We start from the raw sequence: 18,590 nt of genomic DNA, 5'->3' as shown, positions 1-18,590 counted from the left end.
CACGGGTGTGCATGGCACATGCCGTCCCAGCACTGAGACAAGCGGCGTTGACGTCATTATGTGGACTGAGCGAGTGAGCAAGCATGTCAGGAAGACAGAGAGAGAGAGAGAGAGAGAGAGAGAGAGAGAGAGAGAGAGAGACAGAGAGGTAAATACAGGAGGCAGCAAGGATTAGAAGGAAGAGGAGGAGGAGGAGGAGGAGGAGGAGGAGGAGGAGGAAAGGGGAGGGGGAGGCCCTGCCTCCATGTGAGTACTGACCCTGGAGAGCTGGAGGAGGAGCTGCTCTTTCAGGGCCTCGGGGCATGTGTCCAGCTGAGCCTGCTGCTCCACCAGCTGTTCGGCCAGTCGCTCGAGCCTTACCCGCTCGGCGTCCAGCCGGGCGTTATCCTTCACATCACACACGCGCGCGCACACACCACACACCCACACACACAAGCCGGAGAGAGAGAGAGAGAGAGAGAGAGAGAGAGAGAGAGAGAGAGAGAGGCAGAGGCGTTAGTGCGGGTGAGGGTCGGGCAGCCTGGGTTAGTTACCACAGTGGGGCATGTGGGCCATGGAGGAAGATGATGGATGAGTGCTGATTACATGGAGGATGAAGGCAAGGGAAGATGCACTGGGGGCGTTTAGGGAGCAACAGCAGAAATGAGACTTTCCGAAGGCAAGGTGGCAGGGGCCTGGTCTCGTAGCGGCTGCCTGGAGTCAAGAAGACCTCGGTCACAAGACCTCCATCGCACCCCTGACCCGCTGCCTTGAGCCTGTGGCTTCCTGTCTACCCATCAACACTTTCTTGCTAGCATTGCGACGGCCGCTCAAGTATCCAAGCAGCTGTCAGCGTAACCGGAAGATGCCGGAACCCAAGCTCCCGGACGAGAGGGGCCACAGCAGGTCATCCTGCTGAAGCCCCCGGCACTCTCTGAACCATGTGACACCTCAGCATGAGGACACAGGGAGAGGGCTAACACCTGCAAGTGAGATCGAAAGTGTGTGTGTTCAGTGGAATACCTCAGATTTCTCAGCCTGAATCTTCTTCTCAAGGTCAGCCATCTTATCTTTGAGCTGCTCCAGCATCTGTCTCTCGTGCTGTAGCTGAGCCATCTCAGAGTCCTGCTCGCCTTCCAGTAGGGCACGCTCTACCTCCATCTACGCACGCACACACACACACACACACACACACACACACACACACAAACTTGCTCTTACCTCAGTTCACCCATGGCAGGGTATTTCTGGAACTATTTCTGACTGGTGTGTGCTGACCTCTCTTCAAAAAGAAAGTGAGGTCATTACCAATAACTACTAAAGCCAACAAGGCCATTGCCATCGCTGGCTCGTTAACCCAGAGCTCATTTTCACACGGATGGAAGATGTCTGCTAATTCCCCCCACATTCTCATTTGGTAAAGCGGCTATAATACCAGCCCTATAAAAGAACCAAGACTCTGGGCAGGGGTTATATAAATCCCACTGGATTGCCAGCTTGAGAAGCCTCTGGTCCTGTGCCAGGCCGGAAGGCATCCTTAAGGAGGGCCAAGGGTCCAATCACAAGAGAGCATGCACCTTCTTCCTGTCATCACCTCTCTCTATCTCTATCTCTCTCTCTCTCTCGCTTTCAGCCAGGTGCCTGCGTTTTGATCTGTGGCAGTTGGAACAATGCGTTTAAGACTGCCATTCACACTGGCTGTGCAAACCTGGCCCATCTGACGAGCACGCCCTCGACACTGATGGTGCTGAACCCCCCCGTGCCCAGCTTCCGACCCCAGCCCGGCCAGCGTAGAGCCGCTCACCATCCACACAGGAGGTCATCTTGCTCATGTTAACGGAAGGCGTCAAACATGAAATCGGGTATTGCTCCCTCCCTGTCCCGGAGTGCGAGATTTGGAGGTTTCTGTACCTCTCTGTCGGACTCCTCCATCTGGGTGTCCAGTTCTTTGATCTTCTGCTCCAGCTCCTCTATGTTGTTGAACACCTGGATCCGCGCCTCCTCGAGACGCATCGCTTCCTGATTCGGGCGCGTCTCCTCCTCGGACGCCTGCCAATGACATCGCACCCTCAAAGTCTGCGCGAGGGTTCTCCATCAATGGAACGGTGAAGAAGAGCACGACAGCGCACAAGTGCAAGAGAAGGCGAAGGGGCATTATGACTCCATGTCTGTCCTTTACAGAGGGGAGGTTTGCCCATGCACAACAACCCTTTTTTCTGGGGTGAAGCTGAGTTTTAGAGAATCATTCCTATTTTTAATTAATAAAACAACTATCTGAAATGTAAAAATTTATTTCTGAATCCAAATTAAGTACTTTAAAAATATATATGCTTAGCCATATGTTGCAAGTAAAGAATGTCAAATGGTCAAACCATCACGGTGGAACACAATTATACATGGGTGTCGGTGTGCGCCTGTGTTCGTCAGTGTCGAGTGCACAGGTAACATGGAGAGGGCAGACGTTCTTCGCCTGCGCTGGTGTGTACGGTGGGCGTGCTTAACCTCTCTGTGCCGCTAGCAACGACCACACACTATATTTGGACTGTAATGTTTATCTCTGTTGAAAACAGTTTATGCTATGGAATGAGTGGAGTGAGTCCCAGACCTGCTCAGCAGGGGGGAGGGAGGGATGGAGAGATGGAAGGAGGGGGAATAAAAGAAAGAATGAAGGCAGACTTATACTGCATAAAAATTACTTCCAACACCTTGTTCCGTGTGTTAAGTGTGACGAAGATGTGATGTTGTTTTTATTAAAGAGAAGCAAACCCTCAAAGACATCCAACTACATTAGAATAGTGCAGGAAGAACCTCCCCCCACAACACACATTCTTTTGGGTGCTGTGCATGCGTGTGTGTGCATAGGCATGCCAGAGGAGGGTGGAGCGCAGCCATGGAACCTCTCCAAATGTCAAACAAATCAAAGATGGAGAAGGGATGCTTTTACTAAATATGTAATCAAAATTATTAGACTACACACAGAGGAAGTCACCAGAAGGGCAGCAAAATAAGAATAATCTCTGGCAGAGCAAAGATAGAAAATCACTGAACATTAGATCAGTTAGATCTGGAAGTCATCAGACTAATCTCATTTGTATAGATCGGCAACAGGAAAACTTTAGGCGATGGCCAATTTTCTTATGGTGGTACAGTTAATCTAAAATGCATCCAATATGCAGTGTATTCCCAATGGGGGGGGGGGGGGGGTTCAGGTGGTTTATAAGGCATGTGTGACACTTTGCCTGGAAACACACCTTGCTGTTCTGTACCAGCTGAGGGGAAGGGGTGGGGGCAGAGCTGTGAGGAGTGACATTGGGTGACTCCGCCCTGACATCTCACTGTCTGCTACTGCAGCGCTGACGTACCTGGTGCTCCCGTGGCCCGAGGCCATAGCCGTTAACTAGTGCGGTGCCAGCTGGGTTGGTGATGAGGGGCTCGTCCTCGGTCACCTGCAGCTTCTCCAGCTCCTTGTTGATCTTCTGCAGGTCCGCCACAGCTGTGGCACTCTGATCCCGCTCCGAGCAAAGGCTCAGGATGGTCTCCAGGCGTTGGCGCTCCTGAGGAACCGACAAAGCATCAGGAACACGTGCCACACACACATGCTCTTCTCAAAGCCTATACGGTTCAAAACAGGAAACCTTCGGTGAAGTGGTTCAGATATACAGTTTAACGGGGTTTATTTAGGAAAAGAAAAACCTTCCGTATTTCTCTGGTCTGAAAAATCACCTCCACAAGACAGATTGCTTTACTGGTGCAACACACACAACTGTCATCTACAACTTTGAGCGACAGACACAGTTCTGTTCTGGAGTTATAATTGAGTTGTTATAGAGCGCCTTAACGAATAGCACTCACATTAACAGATAACATTCACATTTCACACCCTGGATACAGCTGCAGGTTGCACACAACTGCTAAAGCACAAGCCCTCATACACAACACACACACACACACACACACACACACACACACACACACACACACAAACGTACCTCCAGCAGTCTACACTTTCGTCAGTAACATTCCATTAAGCCCTAATCTAACAGAGAGCAGCTTCCTTGCGATCCGAGCGATACCAACCCGGAGCACTGGAATGAGCTATTCCATAAAAGCCCAGTAGGAAGAGACATCTGAGTGAGCCCTCTCTCCTGGGACTGCACTCTGAGGCTGGACAAGCCCTGCATTCAACCACCGCTATGGAAATAAACACCCCAAGCCAACTGTTTCCATGATAGCCCACACTTACTTGCATTAGAATTCTGAGCCAGGACACGCGACCCAAACAGGTGAAGCTGCAGGAAGATGAATGAATGATTCATGCTTCATGGAGGAGCTAAATATAAGAACCAGGTCCAGACATCTACTGCTGATGCTGAAGCCAGGACAGGAAGTGCCAGGGCTGACCGATTTATCCGTTTCATATTCAAATCGCGATTTAAAAAGGATGCAAACTGCGAGTGCAGCAATTTTAATGACACGTTATTTAACACATTGTCAAGACTCTGAAGATTCTTAAGATTTACAGGACTGACAATGTCACAGAGTCAAAAGGTTCAATATATTTTTTATAGTTCTTTCCTTACTATAGATAATAATATATAATATAATAATTTATAATAGTTTAAATAAACAGCAGTAGCACCATTTCATCTGATTCATTTCATGTAAGCATGAGCTAAATTTTGTAACTATGTTGGGTAGATGTCTGATGTGGACATATGAATGCACGCTGGGAATTTAAGTTCTAAAAGATGTTTGCAACTTGAATAGCAATCACAATATTGGCTAGAAAAAGCAAGTGTCGCCCCCCCATATGATGTAACCCTACAAACCACTCAAGCCTCAGGCATAAAAGCCTCTGCCAATCGTCTTGTATCTGTGCATTCCAAACCGGTGCTGTAATCAGCACATGCATGCTTCCTCGTTTTCAATCCACTCAGCAGATGAGGAAGTGCACTCACCATGCAGACGGTGTAGGAGATCAGCAGGCCTATGCGCATTGTGACAACCCCTTGACAGACGAGCGGAGTGTCAAACGGTCACACTCAGGGGTTCAAGCATAAAAGAGAGGCAGGAGAAAACCGGATTAACCGGACCAAACCCAAACCCAGGTCCAAGCAGGGTCCTGCACACAGTTACTGCACACAAGCAAGTAGGAGAGAGGGCTCTTGCTGACTGAGGGGGTCTTGGGCAGTCTGGCTGTAAGCGAGTGGATGCTGAGAGAAATCGGATGCGATCGAAAGCAGAGCTGGCACTGTGCGCACAAGAAGGTGCAAATATAGGAACAGCGATTTAATCTTTCCGCTTCCTTCCATGCCCCCAGGGTCTGGGCCCAGGAGCAGCAGCTGGTGTAGCCTCACTGGAGGGCATAACTAGAAGGGTAAATCTCTGGCAGGCAGCTCACCAGATATAGACAACTAGCCTCTCTCTCCCTCTCTCCTTTTCCCATGCCAGGCAGCCAACAAACTGGCTTTTAACTGAGGAAAAAAGTTGAGACAGCTCTGCTGAAACCCCAACACACTGACACACTAGTGTGCATATGTGTGAAAAACACACACACACTTAACCTTCTTGTGTTCACTTTGATCTCTTAAGTAGGTGTGAGAACTGTGACCTCAGGGCACGAGGGCAACTCTACATTTCTCACTCCCAGAGTTAGGGGCAGGGCACACTGACAATATATGGAGGTGCATCTCCACAATGGCACACACGTGCTGGAATTTCCGAGCATGTCACTACGAAGACAAGAAAGAACATTTCAGAGGGAGAACGTGAATCTATTGTTAAAAGCGATATAAAAATAGATTTTGTATACATATATGTATGCCTCTCCACCTGCTGCCGACTGGTGTTTACTCTCCCCACTGCTAGCCTCTAATCCAGAACCGTAAAGCCTGCCACAAATACAGGCTTGGACTGGTTAATGAGGGGGGAGCAGTCAGGGCCTCTGGTCTGGACCGGCCCCAGCAGAGCGGCGATACAGGTGGCCTTAGAGAAACCCAGAGAAAGCACAGAAAACCTTCACTATCTTTCATTGGAATCCATCTCCGGCCAGCTGAAAAGATGGAGGCGAGGCCCATTTGTTTTGGCAGAATTCCAGCACCTTCCGCCTCCACGCCGGGGCTCCCAGAGCGAGTGTGTTCGGGGGAACGCGGTCGCCGAGAGTGGATGCGGTTGAGTGTCGGCTATTAATAGGAGGGGGAGTCGGCTCCACCCCCGGCAGGATCCCCCTGCTTTCCCCACTACAGAGGGGAGTACAGGCTGCGCTCACTGTGGGCAGAGGCAGGTGGCATCTGTGTGCCATTAACACAGTGGAATGTCACGGCCTGCGTGCGAGGGAGGGTTCTGCACCAAGAGATTAACATGGAGGCAGGTGGGCCTTATTCTCCCTGACCTCCTACATAACCCAGAATTCCACTCTGCTCCACACAGGATTCCACACAGCAACACAGGACAAAAGGTGGAGGCTTACATATGAGGGGCTTTGTTAAGGAAACTGTCTCTCTTTCTCCATCAGGCCACTCCCTAGGACATCCTATCAAAAAACAGACTGGAAGAACAAAAGGAAAGGAAGCATCCAGCTTTAAGGAATTGGTATGTAATTGCACCGGATCTTTGGGTGGACTTTACAATTACATCTAAGCTTTAAAGGAAGAGGCAGATGAAGACAGCGGTCAATGCTTTAATGGGCGTTCCTCACCAGTCGCTCCACCTCTTGCTCTCGGAGCCTCTCATCTCGCTGTCTCTGATGGTAGTCCTGGAGCTCCTCTTTCCCGCTCAGAGAGCTGATGCTGCCCTTCCTCTCACGGAAGCCGCCCTGCGGGCCGAGCCCGGCCTTCCCGAACGACTGCCTCCTCTCCCCAAGTCCCAGCTCAAGGACTGGGGAGGGTCCGCCCGTGGCCTGCTTCTCCAGGTCCGAGTAGGAGCTGCCGGTGGTCAGGCTCAACTTCTTGGCTTGGCGAGGGCTGGTGGTCACGCTGGAAGCTACGGTCACGTCCGGAGGGGCTGGTGCGCTCTTGGAGATGGACCTGGCGGACAAGGAGATGGACACCACCTCGGAGTGGCCGTTCAGGGGGCCGGGCTCCGGTGTGAGTGAGGGGCGCATAGCTTTGCCATCCAGCGAGCGGCGGGTCGGAGGGAGGGGGAGATGGCTGTCGGCCGGGCGGTACAGGCGGGGTAAGGAGCGGCTGTGTGAACCCATGCCTGTCAGGGAGCCGGCCGAGTACTTCCGTTGGCGTGGCAATGGCTCCAGACCACCGATGCGCCCACCGTCCTGTGTGTGCTGCCTGCGAGCCAGTCGGGGGCTGGAGGGCATGCTGGCTGCCCCACTGCTGCCCCCTGGGGTAGGGGAAGAGGTGCCATTCCACATGGACAGCAGTGAACCTGAGGCCTGAACATGACGACTGACTGATGCAGCAATCAGATTGTCCTGTGACCGGTTCCGGATCATGGGTCTTGAATAAGGAAGAGGGGGGTCTCGGGGGTCAGAACGTCTGGGTGAAGAGGGCATGCTGTTGGGTGAGTGGGCAGGTACTTTAACTGAAAGGGGCGGGCGCTCAGAAGTGTACAGGCGCCTGGCTTGCTCCTGATAGGATGACATGGGGCTGGACGTAGTCACAGGTTTTAAGGAGTTGGGCGTAGTAGGCGGAGACTGTGTCATGCTGAAGTAGGAAGGGCCGCTGTCGCCATTGGTCCGAAGACTCTTCTCCAGAGCCTCTTTCTTCCTCTGCAGGGTGTCCATCAAGTCCCGCAGCTCAGAGACAGACCGCATGCCTCTGGAACTGGGCCCGCCTACACTGTGACTGAAATCACTGCTGAACTTCAAGTAGTCTAGAGAGAGTGAGAGAGAGAGAGGGGAGGTCAATTACATTATCTAATAACAATGTAATGAATTAGCAAGATGTGAATTCCACATGCTTTCTGTTGGCAAACAAGTTTTTTTCGTTAATTCATATGTCTTTAAAACCAAAAGCTTACATAACCATTTGATTAATGCCAGACTGCCTGGCACAACTAAAAGTTCAAATTAATGATTCCTCAAAAAGCAGAAAGCAAAGCTTCTTAGAATGTACTTGAGAATGGTCTACCACGAATCTTTCAAGTGAAAACAACAAAAAGAAAGACCATTTCTTTAAATTATGCAGAACTCAAAGCCTTATTTTATGGGCCAAAAAACAAGTGTTCAGAATGTTCTCTTTTAAAATAGAAACTGACTCAAAATCCAGCAATGACAATATTTTTGTCTGACTGTTAGTGACCTCATACACATTATGGTCTACATTTGTCCATAGTTTTTCTCTTGATCCCACCTGGATGTGGTCAAGCTGAATGTAGGCAGCAGAACTGTGTGTTTACACACAAAGCCCTCATCTGCTTTGTTTCTGCAGTGTATGGCTGAGTGTGCTTCATGCTGTTATGTGTCAGACAGATCAAAGGACTTTTCCCAGCAGATCCCAGCACATAGCAACAACTCACACCAGCCTCAACCAAGATGACAGAAAGCCTTTTAATCTGAAGGGAGTGTGTGTGTGTGTGTATGTATATATGTGTGTATGAGAAATGTTTAAATCAGATTTAGATATTTATCATTCAGACAGAAAGACAAAGCAGAAACAGAGCTATCCCAAGAACTGGCACAGTAGTTAATCAAGCGCAAACACACACAAACACACACACACACACACACACACAAATTCCAGCAGTCTGCCTCCTGCATTCTAGTAGTCTTTACATGCAATACACAGAAAAATTATAATTATTCAAATGAGAAGCACTCATTCCCTTGCCATTAGGATCCAGTATTCAGAATGCACAATGAAGAACACAGAGACCAGACCGGCACCAGCAGAGTAATTGCTCACTCAGCTGATCACAGACAGATCACAGACAGTAAATACTGATAACTCACTCTAGCTGGTTCTGTGTTACTCTCTCTCTCTCAGGCTAAGACACCTACCAATAAAAAAAATTCTCACAAGTATGTTTCCGTAAACCATATATAGGTGCAAACCAATTTAATGACCCAACAATTAAACCTCCAAGACCGCCTCTCCATCCTACAGATGACCCTATATGCTATATGTACTATATGTGATTCTTCTGTAAACAGAGAGACACATGACCTTCAACACTCTCACTTGAAGCAGCACAGTAAATCACTCACAGTGACATCAAACCACATCTGCATTTAGACAAGGAAGACATTCCACGAGACTGGCTGGCTCCATGCATGAAAAGCACATGTTTTGAGAAGCTATCTCTAAAGAACAGCACAGGTGGCTGAGGGCCCTTAAAAGGATTTTCACACATCAAAGGGGCTCTTATTGAGGGAGTGTGTCCTGTGGCAGACAACTCACACCTGCTGAAGATGGGAGGCCTGGTTACCTGTAACAGAAACCATTTCCATCTCACACACGCGGAATCCCCATCAGGGATTGAGTGAGATATAGGATACGAGTTGGAAAAGGGGAGGGGTACCTTAGGTCACTGTGGTAGCACTCTGAAGATATACGAATGAAAAAAAAAAAAAAAGAGGGGGCAAGGAAATGAGACAAAAGGGGGGAGGGAGGGAGTGGGGGCGATCAGGGCAGTCACCTGTGCTGTAGACCAGCGGAGACACAGGACTCTTCTGAGGAAGCATGCTCTTCATCCGGCTGGCCTCTTCTGGGTGGTTGAAACGGAAGACGTATGACTTACCTAAACACAGAGAATATCCTATCGGGGAGAGGGGGAGGAAGAAAGAGTGAGAGAATGAGAGGGCAAGAAATGCACAGTCAAAACCTGAGCCAGGCAACAGTTCAGACACTTGCAACCAACTGAGCCCATCTGTTTGGTGTGTGTGTGTGGGCGCTTGTAAGTGGGGAATTATTTGAGAGCTTTGGTCACCAATTCCAACCAAAACCAAGAGCATTAAACAATACATCAGGGTTGTGACCTCACCCTGACAGAGCCACAGCTGTATAAACACCTCACAGTGTGCACATAGAGCAAGCACAGCCATAAGGTCTCGCCACCCTTCAACACAATCGTTCCCGAAGTTAAACAGAGGCACGGACAAATGCTCTTCTCGAGACACATCTCCATCAGTCAGTCACATGGCCTTCATGGTTTAGATGAGGACCATCCATCTTTTCCATGTACCGAGAAAAAATAAAGAGACCAGCAAGCATCCGCTGTTGTCTATGAAAAGGTATGGAACCAGTCAAACACTGTAAAAGAGCTTCAGACCCACAGCTCCATTTTCCACTGATTTGAAACCAGGGACCGTGGAAGCGCATTCAGATTGAGGCTTGAGGGGAAAAAAAGGCAGTAGAAAGCGGAAAAACAGATCACGGAAAATATTTGGGACCTCTTTTTCTGCTCCCCACGAAACCCCAAACCTCTGGCTTGAGGAACCGGAGCTCTGTTCAGCGTGTTCCAAGAAGGAGGTGGGGTCTGAGGTGGGGGGGAGGAGGAGGAAGCTTGAACTGACTAGTAAAAAAAATACAGCAAAGGACTTCGGCAAAAGAACATTTCTATAAACTGAAGGGATTATTATATTTGGCAGTGGAGTTTGGCAAGTCAAGACCAATGAGTCAGATTTACTCTATGGTCTTCAAAATCTGCGGTCGTTATGCCAAAGGTGTACAGAGCTGAGTAAGATGACAACTTCCTAGTCAGCTGTTTAGAGTGCTTGGTTTGTTTCCTCCAACTCACAGCTGAAACAATTTTACTAGAATAGTACCTTTCTATAGGAAAGTACTTGGATTTGCCAAAGGATCTTGGTGAGCTTGCTCCCATAAGGAATGGAGTGGCATAACCAGGACAAGCTTCCTTTACTAAAAACACTTCTGAATATTTTTTGTTGGCAACAAGTCTGCCAACAGCATCAGAGAATGGAGAAATAAGAGATCATGTCAAATAGTCAAAAATCCAATCCAATCACACGTAGTAATGCATCTACAAAGACAAAGGCCCTGGAGCCTTACTTACAGAAACATAATTACCATTTAAATAGTAATTGCAATATTGGTCCAAAGCAAGAAAAAAAACAAACAAACAAACAAAAAAAAACCATTTATAAATTTTCCCAAATTGCTTGGCCCTAGTCCAGACTGTGTCTCAGTGCCCTAAGACGAGAGGCTGGAGGCCTTGCCTGTCATTAACATGCCAAAGCCCTGACTTTGGCCTCTTAAGTCTGTCCCATGCATTCCGTCCTTCGGTACATTGGCAGTCCGCTCCTTTAAAGTTCTGGCTGATTTCTCCTGGATTCTTCCGTGTTGCCAGAGGCCCGTTCATAGAAAAGTGAATAAATAACGAAAGAAGGACTAAGTCTGTGCAGATCTTAAAAGCAACACAGATGGAGACAATATGGCTGATGAACGCTTCATACTGTGAGACATTTCATCATCTCAAAACTCCCCACAGTCTGTCAAAACAATGATCTGAGAGATAACACTCTCAGCTAAACATGGTTTGGTTCGGAGACCAAAGCACACACACACAGCAGGAAGCTTTCAGCAACGGGTGTTTAGTCTATACAGCTGTGTACCTGTGACTAAGGACCTAAAGGAAGAGCAAAGCTTTGCTGACACATTAGCCTGTGTGATATGTCTGTGTGTGCACATTTGTTTTTGTAGTTACTACCTAATGACCATTACTGCCATCACAATAAAAAATTTGTATGAACCTCTAAATAAGGGTTTATTTGTTTGTTTATTAAGGGGGGGGGGGGGGGTGTTACATCAGTGCATCAGTGATGGGGGTAGTTACTTCAGTGTCAATAAAACTATTTCCAGTACTGAAACATTACCACGTCTCCTTTAATGAGCTTACACTGCTTGTTTATTATGCTTCTCTCCAATTTCCTTCCGCTCTCCAAATACATCTATATACTCATAAATTTCCTAACTACCAGGCTTCCATGGAATAATAAGAAAGCTTTTTTTTAAAATCCTGATAATTAAACACGACTGTTACTTTTTATACGAGCCTTTTATCGTCACCGAATTAATTCTGTCCCACGTGTATTCAATTTTATCACGCTTGCGACAGCTCTTATTAGGCGACACTTATTTTTCAAAAGGTTTTACTAACTAATTATTCTCTCTCTCCTGGTCCACATGTAAGATCAATCGGATCCTTTAATTAAGTTCTCACTTAAATTAAGTGAGAAAACTGAATTGCCTCCACTGTACCGCACGACCTGTTATCACGTGCAACCAATTTATCCCGCCACTCGTTAACACGCGATCGAAGCTCGCAGTCTGCGCGAAGCCACCTTACAGTAATTTAAGCATAAGTAACCATTAAACTAAATCTAAGCAGATAACTGGCAACACGCCACTTTTGGGGGGGAAAAAAGTCTCACGTGAAATTCAGACAAAAAGTTTAAAAAATAATAATAATAATAATAAAAAGCCTAAAGACTGAGAAATAAAACTTAACTTAAAATTTTAAAAAGGAAAAAACAAGCTACCAAATACCCAACTGAAAAGCACGCAACAGACCGGTACATGTTCTCCATGTTCTTTAAGAGGAACTAACCTTTAAAAGCGTCCCATTCAGAGAGTTCCGCTAACCTCTAGTTTTCTCCAGAATGTGTAAGACTCGCATCCCGGTCTACGGCGTTATCAGGGCTGTGCCTCCGTTTTCTCCTGCGATACAACCCGTCCTTGTATTGGAGTTGAATGAAGCGCAGGCTGTCAGCTACATTCAGCACGTTACATTCATCACTCTGCAAGCCAATCTCTGTAAACGTCAGTAATTAATCTTCGGTGTAAGGAATGTCGCCTTCCAGGAATTCAGAAGGAGTTAAAACAAGGCAGACTTAATCTCCGCCCATCACTTTCCCCCCTTTCGTTTACCTAGCCTATTTAGGAAGATGGGGTAAAATACCTGACGGTAAGCAGTCAGGCTACTAGACCAGGGCTAGTTTGATGTTCAGTTAGTGGAAACCCACCAGTGCTGTTTTCAAAAAAGGGTTTGAAAATTATACATATGGAAAAGAACTTTGCTCCAGGAGGCAGGATTGATTTTGCCCAATGCAAGAAGCTGTTTCTCAACCTCTCTATTTTTTTTGTGCACTGAGTGCCCTTTGTGCTACTGTGTGCAATAATGCAAGTGTGGTTGAGAAACGAGCCTATGTGTTATCCTATGATTCTGTCTATGACCTGTTTACCTTATCACTGTGTGATTAAGGACTGAGTCAGCGGAACCGTCTCCAGCACTCACCTCATCATATGGATAATCTCTGTGACTGAAATCTTGTAGGGAAAATAAAAGGAATAATCCTTAGACATTCTGTATATGCTGTTTTTGTGTGAAAGCTGTCATACACCTGTTAATGGGGCTAGACTGCTGTGCACTTCGCATTCTGTAGCTTTCACCTGACGATTTGGCAACCACAGGTCTTAGAATGGCACTATGTACATAGAACATGAATGAATAATATGCTATTGAGCTCTGAAAAACTACTTGGAAATGTTTGTTGAATACAACATACCAGGAGTTAGAGAATCTGTTTTAGGTGAATGAGAACTTCGAGGTAGTGGATATTAAACAAGGGATATGGGGCAATGAGTGAATTATTAAGTTTTAATGGGGAAAGATTAAACACCAACAGCTGGAAGGCAGGAGAATGGCACTCGATACCTGCATTCATTTCTTCTCTCTCGATTTTACCCATACTCCTGAACAAGAACAGTAGTACTAAAAGTGTATTATATGATATGTAATAGCACAAAAGTACTGGAAATAAGGTATCACGATAACCTGTGCTATATAGAACAATACCCCTGCACCAGGTTTAAGCCATAATTCACCAGCAGTGTGTAGAGCTCTGTGTGTGTGTGTGTGTGTGTGTGTGTGTGTGTGTGTGTGTGTGTGTTTCAGGGGGGGGTCATAGCCTGAAGGCTGTTTCCATTTCATGCTCCCTTTTTAAATCCTTTTTTTTTATCCTTTTTTTTTTGGTGTGGTGCTTCACCGCTCTGCAGATGGATGATGTGGTTATGAGATTAACCCCCTCTAGTCTCAATCTCTTTCCATCCCTCACAGTGTCCCAGCTTCTCTGCAGCACACTCTCTCTCTATGAACTGCTCCCGTTAGTCTCGTGAAAACGTGACTCCCTGCTCTCTGCTCGTTCTGAGCTGCTCTCTTCTAAGCTAAGATCCAGTGAACAAAAATTGTTTCTCTAGCCTCCCAACACCACTGACTCTGCCCATTCCCACCCTTACAGAGACAAACACAAAGATTTAAGACCCAACACTGTTGGCATCTGCAGAGAGTGTAAAATCAAACAATGCAGGCAAATATTTGCCAGAAGCACCCAGTCACTCCACGGCAAGAGAGACAACGCTTAAGAGCAAGCAATGGGAAGAGTGAACAGAGGAAAAGAGAGAAAAATGAATTTGTTGAAGCAATAAAGCAAGGTCATCAACTCTGCTGTGGAGCCTGTGGAAGCTATGAGTCACAGTGCTACAGACAGACAACAGGGATAGCTGCTTCCAAAACCACTCCAATTAAGCACTCTGTGACGTCCAAGTCTTACCACTGGAAAACAGCACACGTCGCTTTCCCAACAAACAACACACTTCAGTGCTGGGTCATAAACTTTCACCCATTTCACACACATTTTTGAAAGGCATGATGTCATAAACTGTGATATAGGCAGAACTCTGTTATTTTCAAACAAGCTAACGAAAGCAGGTTGTATGATTGGTTGTCATAATCTGTGGCAAAGGACAACTGCACTGTACATTTTAGCCAGCAGGGGGTAACAGCAACTTTTAAATGTGGTTTGACATCGATCTCTAGCTGAATTACGTGAACAAACTGTTGGGGACAGTTTCTAAACAATACCAATAGATATAAACAATGGCCAGCGTGTTAGTCAATAGGCTACCTTGTGTCAGCTGGGTCGGTTTGGTAACAGGGGCTCCATCAAGTGAACAGAGATGTCCACATGGGTTGAGAGTGATGACTCCCCCTCGGTTCTCGATAACACAGTGCTCTGCCTCAATGCCGGGGCCTTCAATCGTGATATCCTGTGGTACAGGAGCATCATCACGGCCAATGCGTGTGATTCCTATAACACACACACAAAAAAACCCCACTTTATTACCTGGGTGTACAACTGAGTACTGAGTTTTTTTGCAGGATTATACACCAAAACTCCCTTTGTAACAAAAGTAAACTATAAACAAATTTCCTTTAAATCAGCTTGTCTATATGATCTGAAGAAATTGGGCTGGTTTATGATGAAAATGAACTCGTGTAAGAGCATGACCAGGGGCTGCCCTTTTCACTCTACTAGCTGCCTCAGGGGTTTTTAATCGCATTTGAAATGGACTTTACATAGAATTTCCCACCAGCTAAAACAGTGTCTTCAACAGTTTAATATCAGCTCAGAAAACACGCTTGCCCTCAGACAAACGCGCTTGCTGGCAGCAGGACAGGTGGCCGCCTTTGGAGGAAACGGTCTGAAGTGGTAATGGCGCTATGCGTGGAGAGCTACCCAGTTTTTCCACTCTAGGCTGGCTATTACTGTTTCACCCACACAGGTTCTCCAATGCCTCAAACTCCCTTCAGCATGCTTCACGCAGGTCCCAGGTCAGCTGTGCAGCAACTACGACACATATCTCTTTGGCCGACATGGGCTGTAATCAGTAATGTAATACTCTTCCAGTAAGCTACAGGTTAAAACATGACACATTGGTTTTATTTTAACTGCCCCCCACAGGGAGGAAGCAAGGTCGCCTCCTTGTCCTGTCTCTAGTCTGATAGGCTGCATACCTCATTTCCTCTTTCCGTGTCCTGACTGCATTCCTGTGTCGCCCATGGCTGTAATGATAAGAGAGGTGGGCAAGGAGAAAGCATGTGTGCCTGGCGTGTGAAGGTGGTATCACCAGGACCAGATCTGGGAAACCACGTGAAATTTCAATCCAGGTGAACCCTCCTTGTCTTTAAGACAGAGGGAAATGCACTCCACCCTTGTTGTAGGAAAACACCCCCCCCCCCCTTCCTCTTTGATAACCTTAGCACTGTGTTCATCCTCAGTAACCCATATGCCCTTGGTCTGCACTAAGAATGGCAGTCGCATGCATCCTCTGTCCCACCACGCCGCTCCAATCTTGCAGACAGAGCAGCAAACCCAGACCTCCTCAATGATATCTCTGCAACCAACAGATGCCGTTCATGCAAGCTTTAATTGTGTGAGCCTGGGCAAATGGCGTGCATGTGAAAGAGACACTTACCCTCCTTTAGAGGTAGTACAGTGATAGCCACACTGAGCCTACCACTCCCAAGACTGACCAGGTGAGGAGTGGGTGTCTGTACCTTCAGGCCTTTCCCCGTGTCGATCATATCCAAGGGAGGGCTCTGTACACGACATGTAAGCGTGAGACTCTCAACAGCATAATTGCCACCTGTGAGCTCTGAACAGTGCCAATGGCTGTATGACAAGGTCTATCCTAGTGAGAGCAGAATCACCACTGGACCTTCACTTACCTTGGAAGGCTCGAGGTTCTGGTCAGACTCTGGCTGCAATATGTTGTCTGTACGGTCTGTCTCAGTGTCCTGCAGAGCAAAGAGGAGAGAAAAATACAAATTTTAAGCTGCACAGACAGCCCATCACACACTCGTTTACTAGAACCAGCCTGCCACCCAGATGCACCCCATCCCTGGAAAGGCCTGCTGCCAACAAATGGGGGGAGATAGTACAAACTGGAACTGTAGATCATCTTGCTGACATAACAGAGCTGTGCGCATGACCCATGCAGTGTGGAACTGGATAAGAGATTGATGAATATGTTTAAAGGCATTGAGTTGACGAAGGTAGTTCCACGCTGAGGCTCTCAACAGTCTTCTTATCCACACTAAAGCAGTCACTCTCAAACACACCATAATATACAGTAGAATGTGTGAGTGAGATAAACATTTTAAAGGTATGAGGGGGGAGTACATGGCAGTGAAGCAGAGGGTGGGAGGAACCGGCAGGAATGTTCCGGGCCTGCAATTTCCCACGAGTCATTGGGAGTGTTTGGCACGTGGTGGCAGCGGAGGGTCAGTGAGAATGGAGAATGGACCCTGCTTTGGTCCAACCACCCTGGAGCTGTCGGTTACTATGGAGATGGAGTCACACAAAAATTGCTCTTGCCCACACACACCCCAATGTTCCACAGCTGGGGTAGGGGCAGTGCGAGGCAGTTAGAACAACAGAGGTGGGGCACAGCTGGGTTTAGGGGTTTAGACCTAAAGGGTTTTACATAAACATATAGTAAATTATATACATTCATAAATGCACACAAGTGGTAGACTATAATAAAGTGGTTTAAATGGCTATGCGGTATACAGGGTATATAAATAAATCTTCTATAGCACGTGCTAGCATGAAATATGCAAAGACTGGGAAAAGGCAGTGCAGCTGGAACAGGGTAGAGAGAGCCATCAACAAACCCACCACTCTCTGCAAGAAGCCAATTCAGTGCATGTGTGTTTGTGTGAGAGTTGGGCTGGCTGCAGGACTCTCACTCTTCTCAGATCGTTTGCCAGAGAGCAGCCTTCCAGAGGCTACTGCCAATCCAGCGTTGGCCCCAGATGGAGCCTGCTACAAGGCCGAGTGTGGCACTGAAGGGGGCTAGCAGGAGCATGTTCTCCTTCTCTTCCTCCTCCTTTTCTTGCCCCTACCCACAGCACTGCTCAGAGATGGAACTCCGCCTGCCCCTCGAACTCGGGAGGAAGGCCGCCTCACAGCCGGCTCGCCATGCTCCCGTTTCCTCAGATTGAGCGCCCACTTCCTCTATGAGGTCACGGCTTTTCAAACACTCTGGTCTCCACTCGCATGCCGGACATCAGCGCCTTTAGGCTGCATTGCTTATTGCGCTAACCTACTTCCCTCTGTCACACCAAACAAATGTGCATATATTTCACCTCTTAAAACTGTACTGCTGTAATCCTTTTCACATGATGAAAGAAAATGACCAGAGAAGACATACAGGACCCATTTGCAAATGATTCAGCATTTCACATTTTTTTTATGGTAGTAACTAGTTTCAAAGGAAGGTCGTTGGCTCTAGAAGTTCATGTTTGCTGACCTCTTTCTGACCCTCTTAGGGTTCTCTTTGTCTTGCCCACCTAGCATAAATGCCCTCCCCCTAGACAGACTGGGGTGTTCCGACAGGTCTGAGCTGGTATTTTGCCTCTGAGAGTCACTCAGGTATGTCTCCCTAGGATACACATACTGCCTCCAGACATTCCTCAACACCACTGCTTAATCCTATCAACCCCCTGAGGGGGTGGAGCTCCGTGGCCAGATGGGGGCAAGATTGGAGTCCAAATACCGATTTGCACATGTTGGCGTGTCTTCTTCATAGTGACACTGCCAGTGACTTTAAGCGCTCTCCATCAAGAGTTTGTGCAGGTGAAAAGCCAGAGGGAGCAGGCACGTTTGCAGCCACATCGGTGAAGAAAAACAACCTCTGGTGATGGCATTGCTAGTAGGGATAGAAAATGAGGGAGGATCCCTTGGTTCCAAAAACATTCATTTATTCTGAGGACTGATGAGAGGAATGGAAAGATCCGAGCACAGTGACACTTTTGCTGGAAAAAGATTAAGATGTGAGATATTGGACAGAGAG

The 18,590-nt window shown here is 47.4% G+C and overlaps 1 protein-coding gene across 15 annotated transcripts in view; it reads right to left on the bottom strand.

Annotated features, from left to right (window-relative positions):
• Nucleotides 1–18,590, bottom strand: part of phldb2b (pleckstrin homology-like domain, family B, member 2b) — a 31,865-nt gene that overhangs the window by 9,980 nt on the left and 3,295 nt on the right. For 12 of the 15 annotated variants that reach the window (XR_014124362.1, XR_014124361.1, XM_081716787.1 and 9 more), the window contains exons 2-10: nt 16,462–16,530; nt 16,209–16,332; nt 14,858–15,040; nt 9,571–9,690; nt 6,677–7,806; nt 3,342–3,533; nt 1,891–2,028; nt 1,003–1,140; nt 259–387 (exon numbers count right to left, since the gene is read on the bottom strand). Coding sequence is in view for 13 of the 15 variants with exons in the window: in XM_081716787.1 (XP_081572913.1) it covers nt 259–387; nt 1,003–1,140; nt 1,891–2,028; nt 3,342–3,533; nt 6,677–7,806; nt 9,571–9,690; nt 14,858–15,040; nt 16,209–16,332; nt 16,462–16,530 (2,223 nt within the window). In the remaining 2 variants the exon portion in view is untranslated. Of the gene's footprint in view, nt 1–258; nt 388–1,002; nt 1,141–1,890; nt 2,029–3,341; nt 3,534–6,676; nt 7,807–9,570; nt 9,691–12,501; nt 13,285–14,857; nt 15,041–15,747; nt 15,796–16,208; nt 16,333–16,461; nt 16,531–18,590 lie in introns of those variants that run through there. The other 3 variants (XM_081716816.1, XM_081716807.1, XM_081716821.1) reach the window with 3 other exon arrangements.

This window comes from Electrophorus electricus, chromosome 1 (assembly GCF_041902795.1).
Source record: "Electrophorus electricus isolate QZ-2024a chromosome 1, ASM4190279v1, whole genome shotgun sequence".
In the NCBI taxonomy this organism is placed as follows: domain Eukaryota; kingdom Metazoa; phylum Chordata; class Actinopteri; order Gymnotiformes; family Gymnotidae; genus Electrophorus; species Electrophorus electricus.
This window is presented reverse-complemented; position numbering and strand designations above follow the sequence as displayed.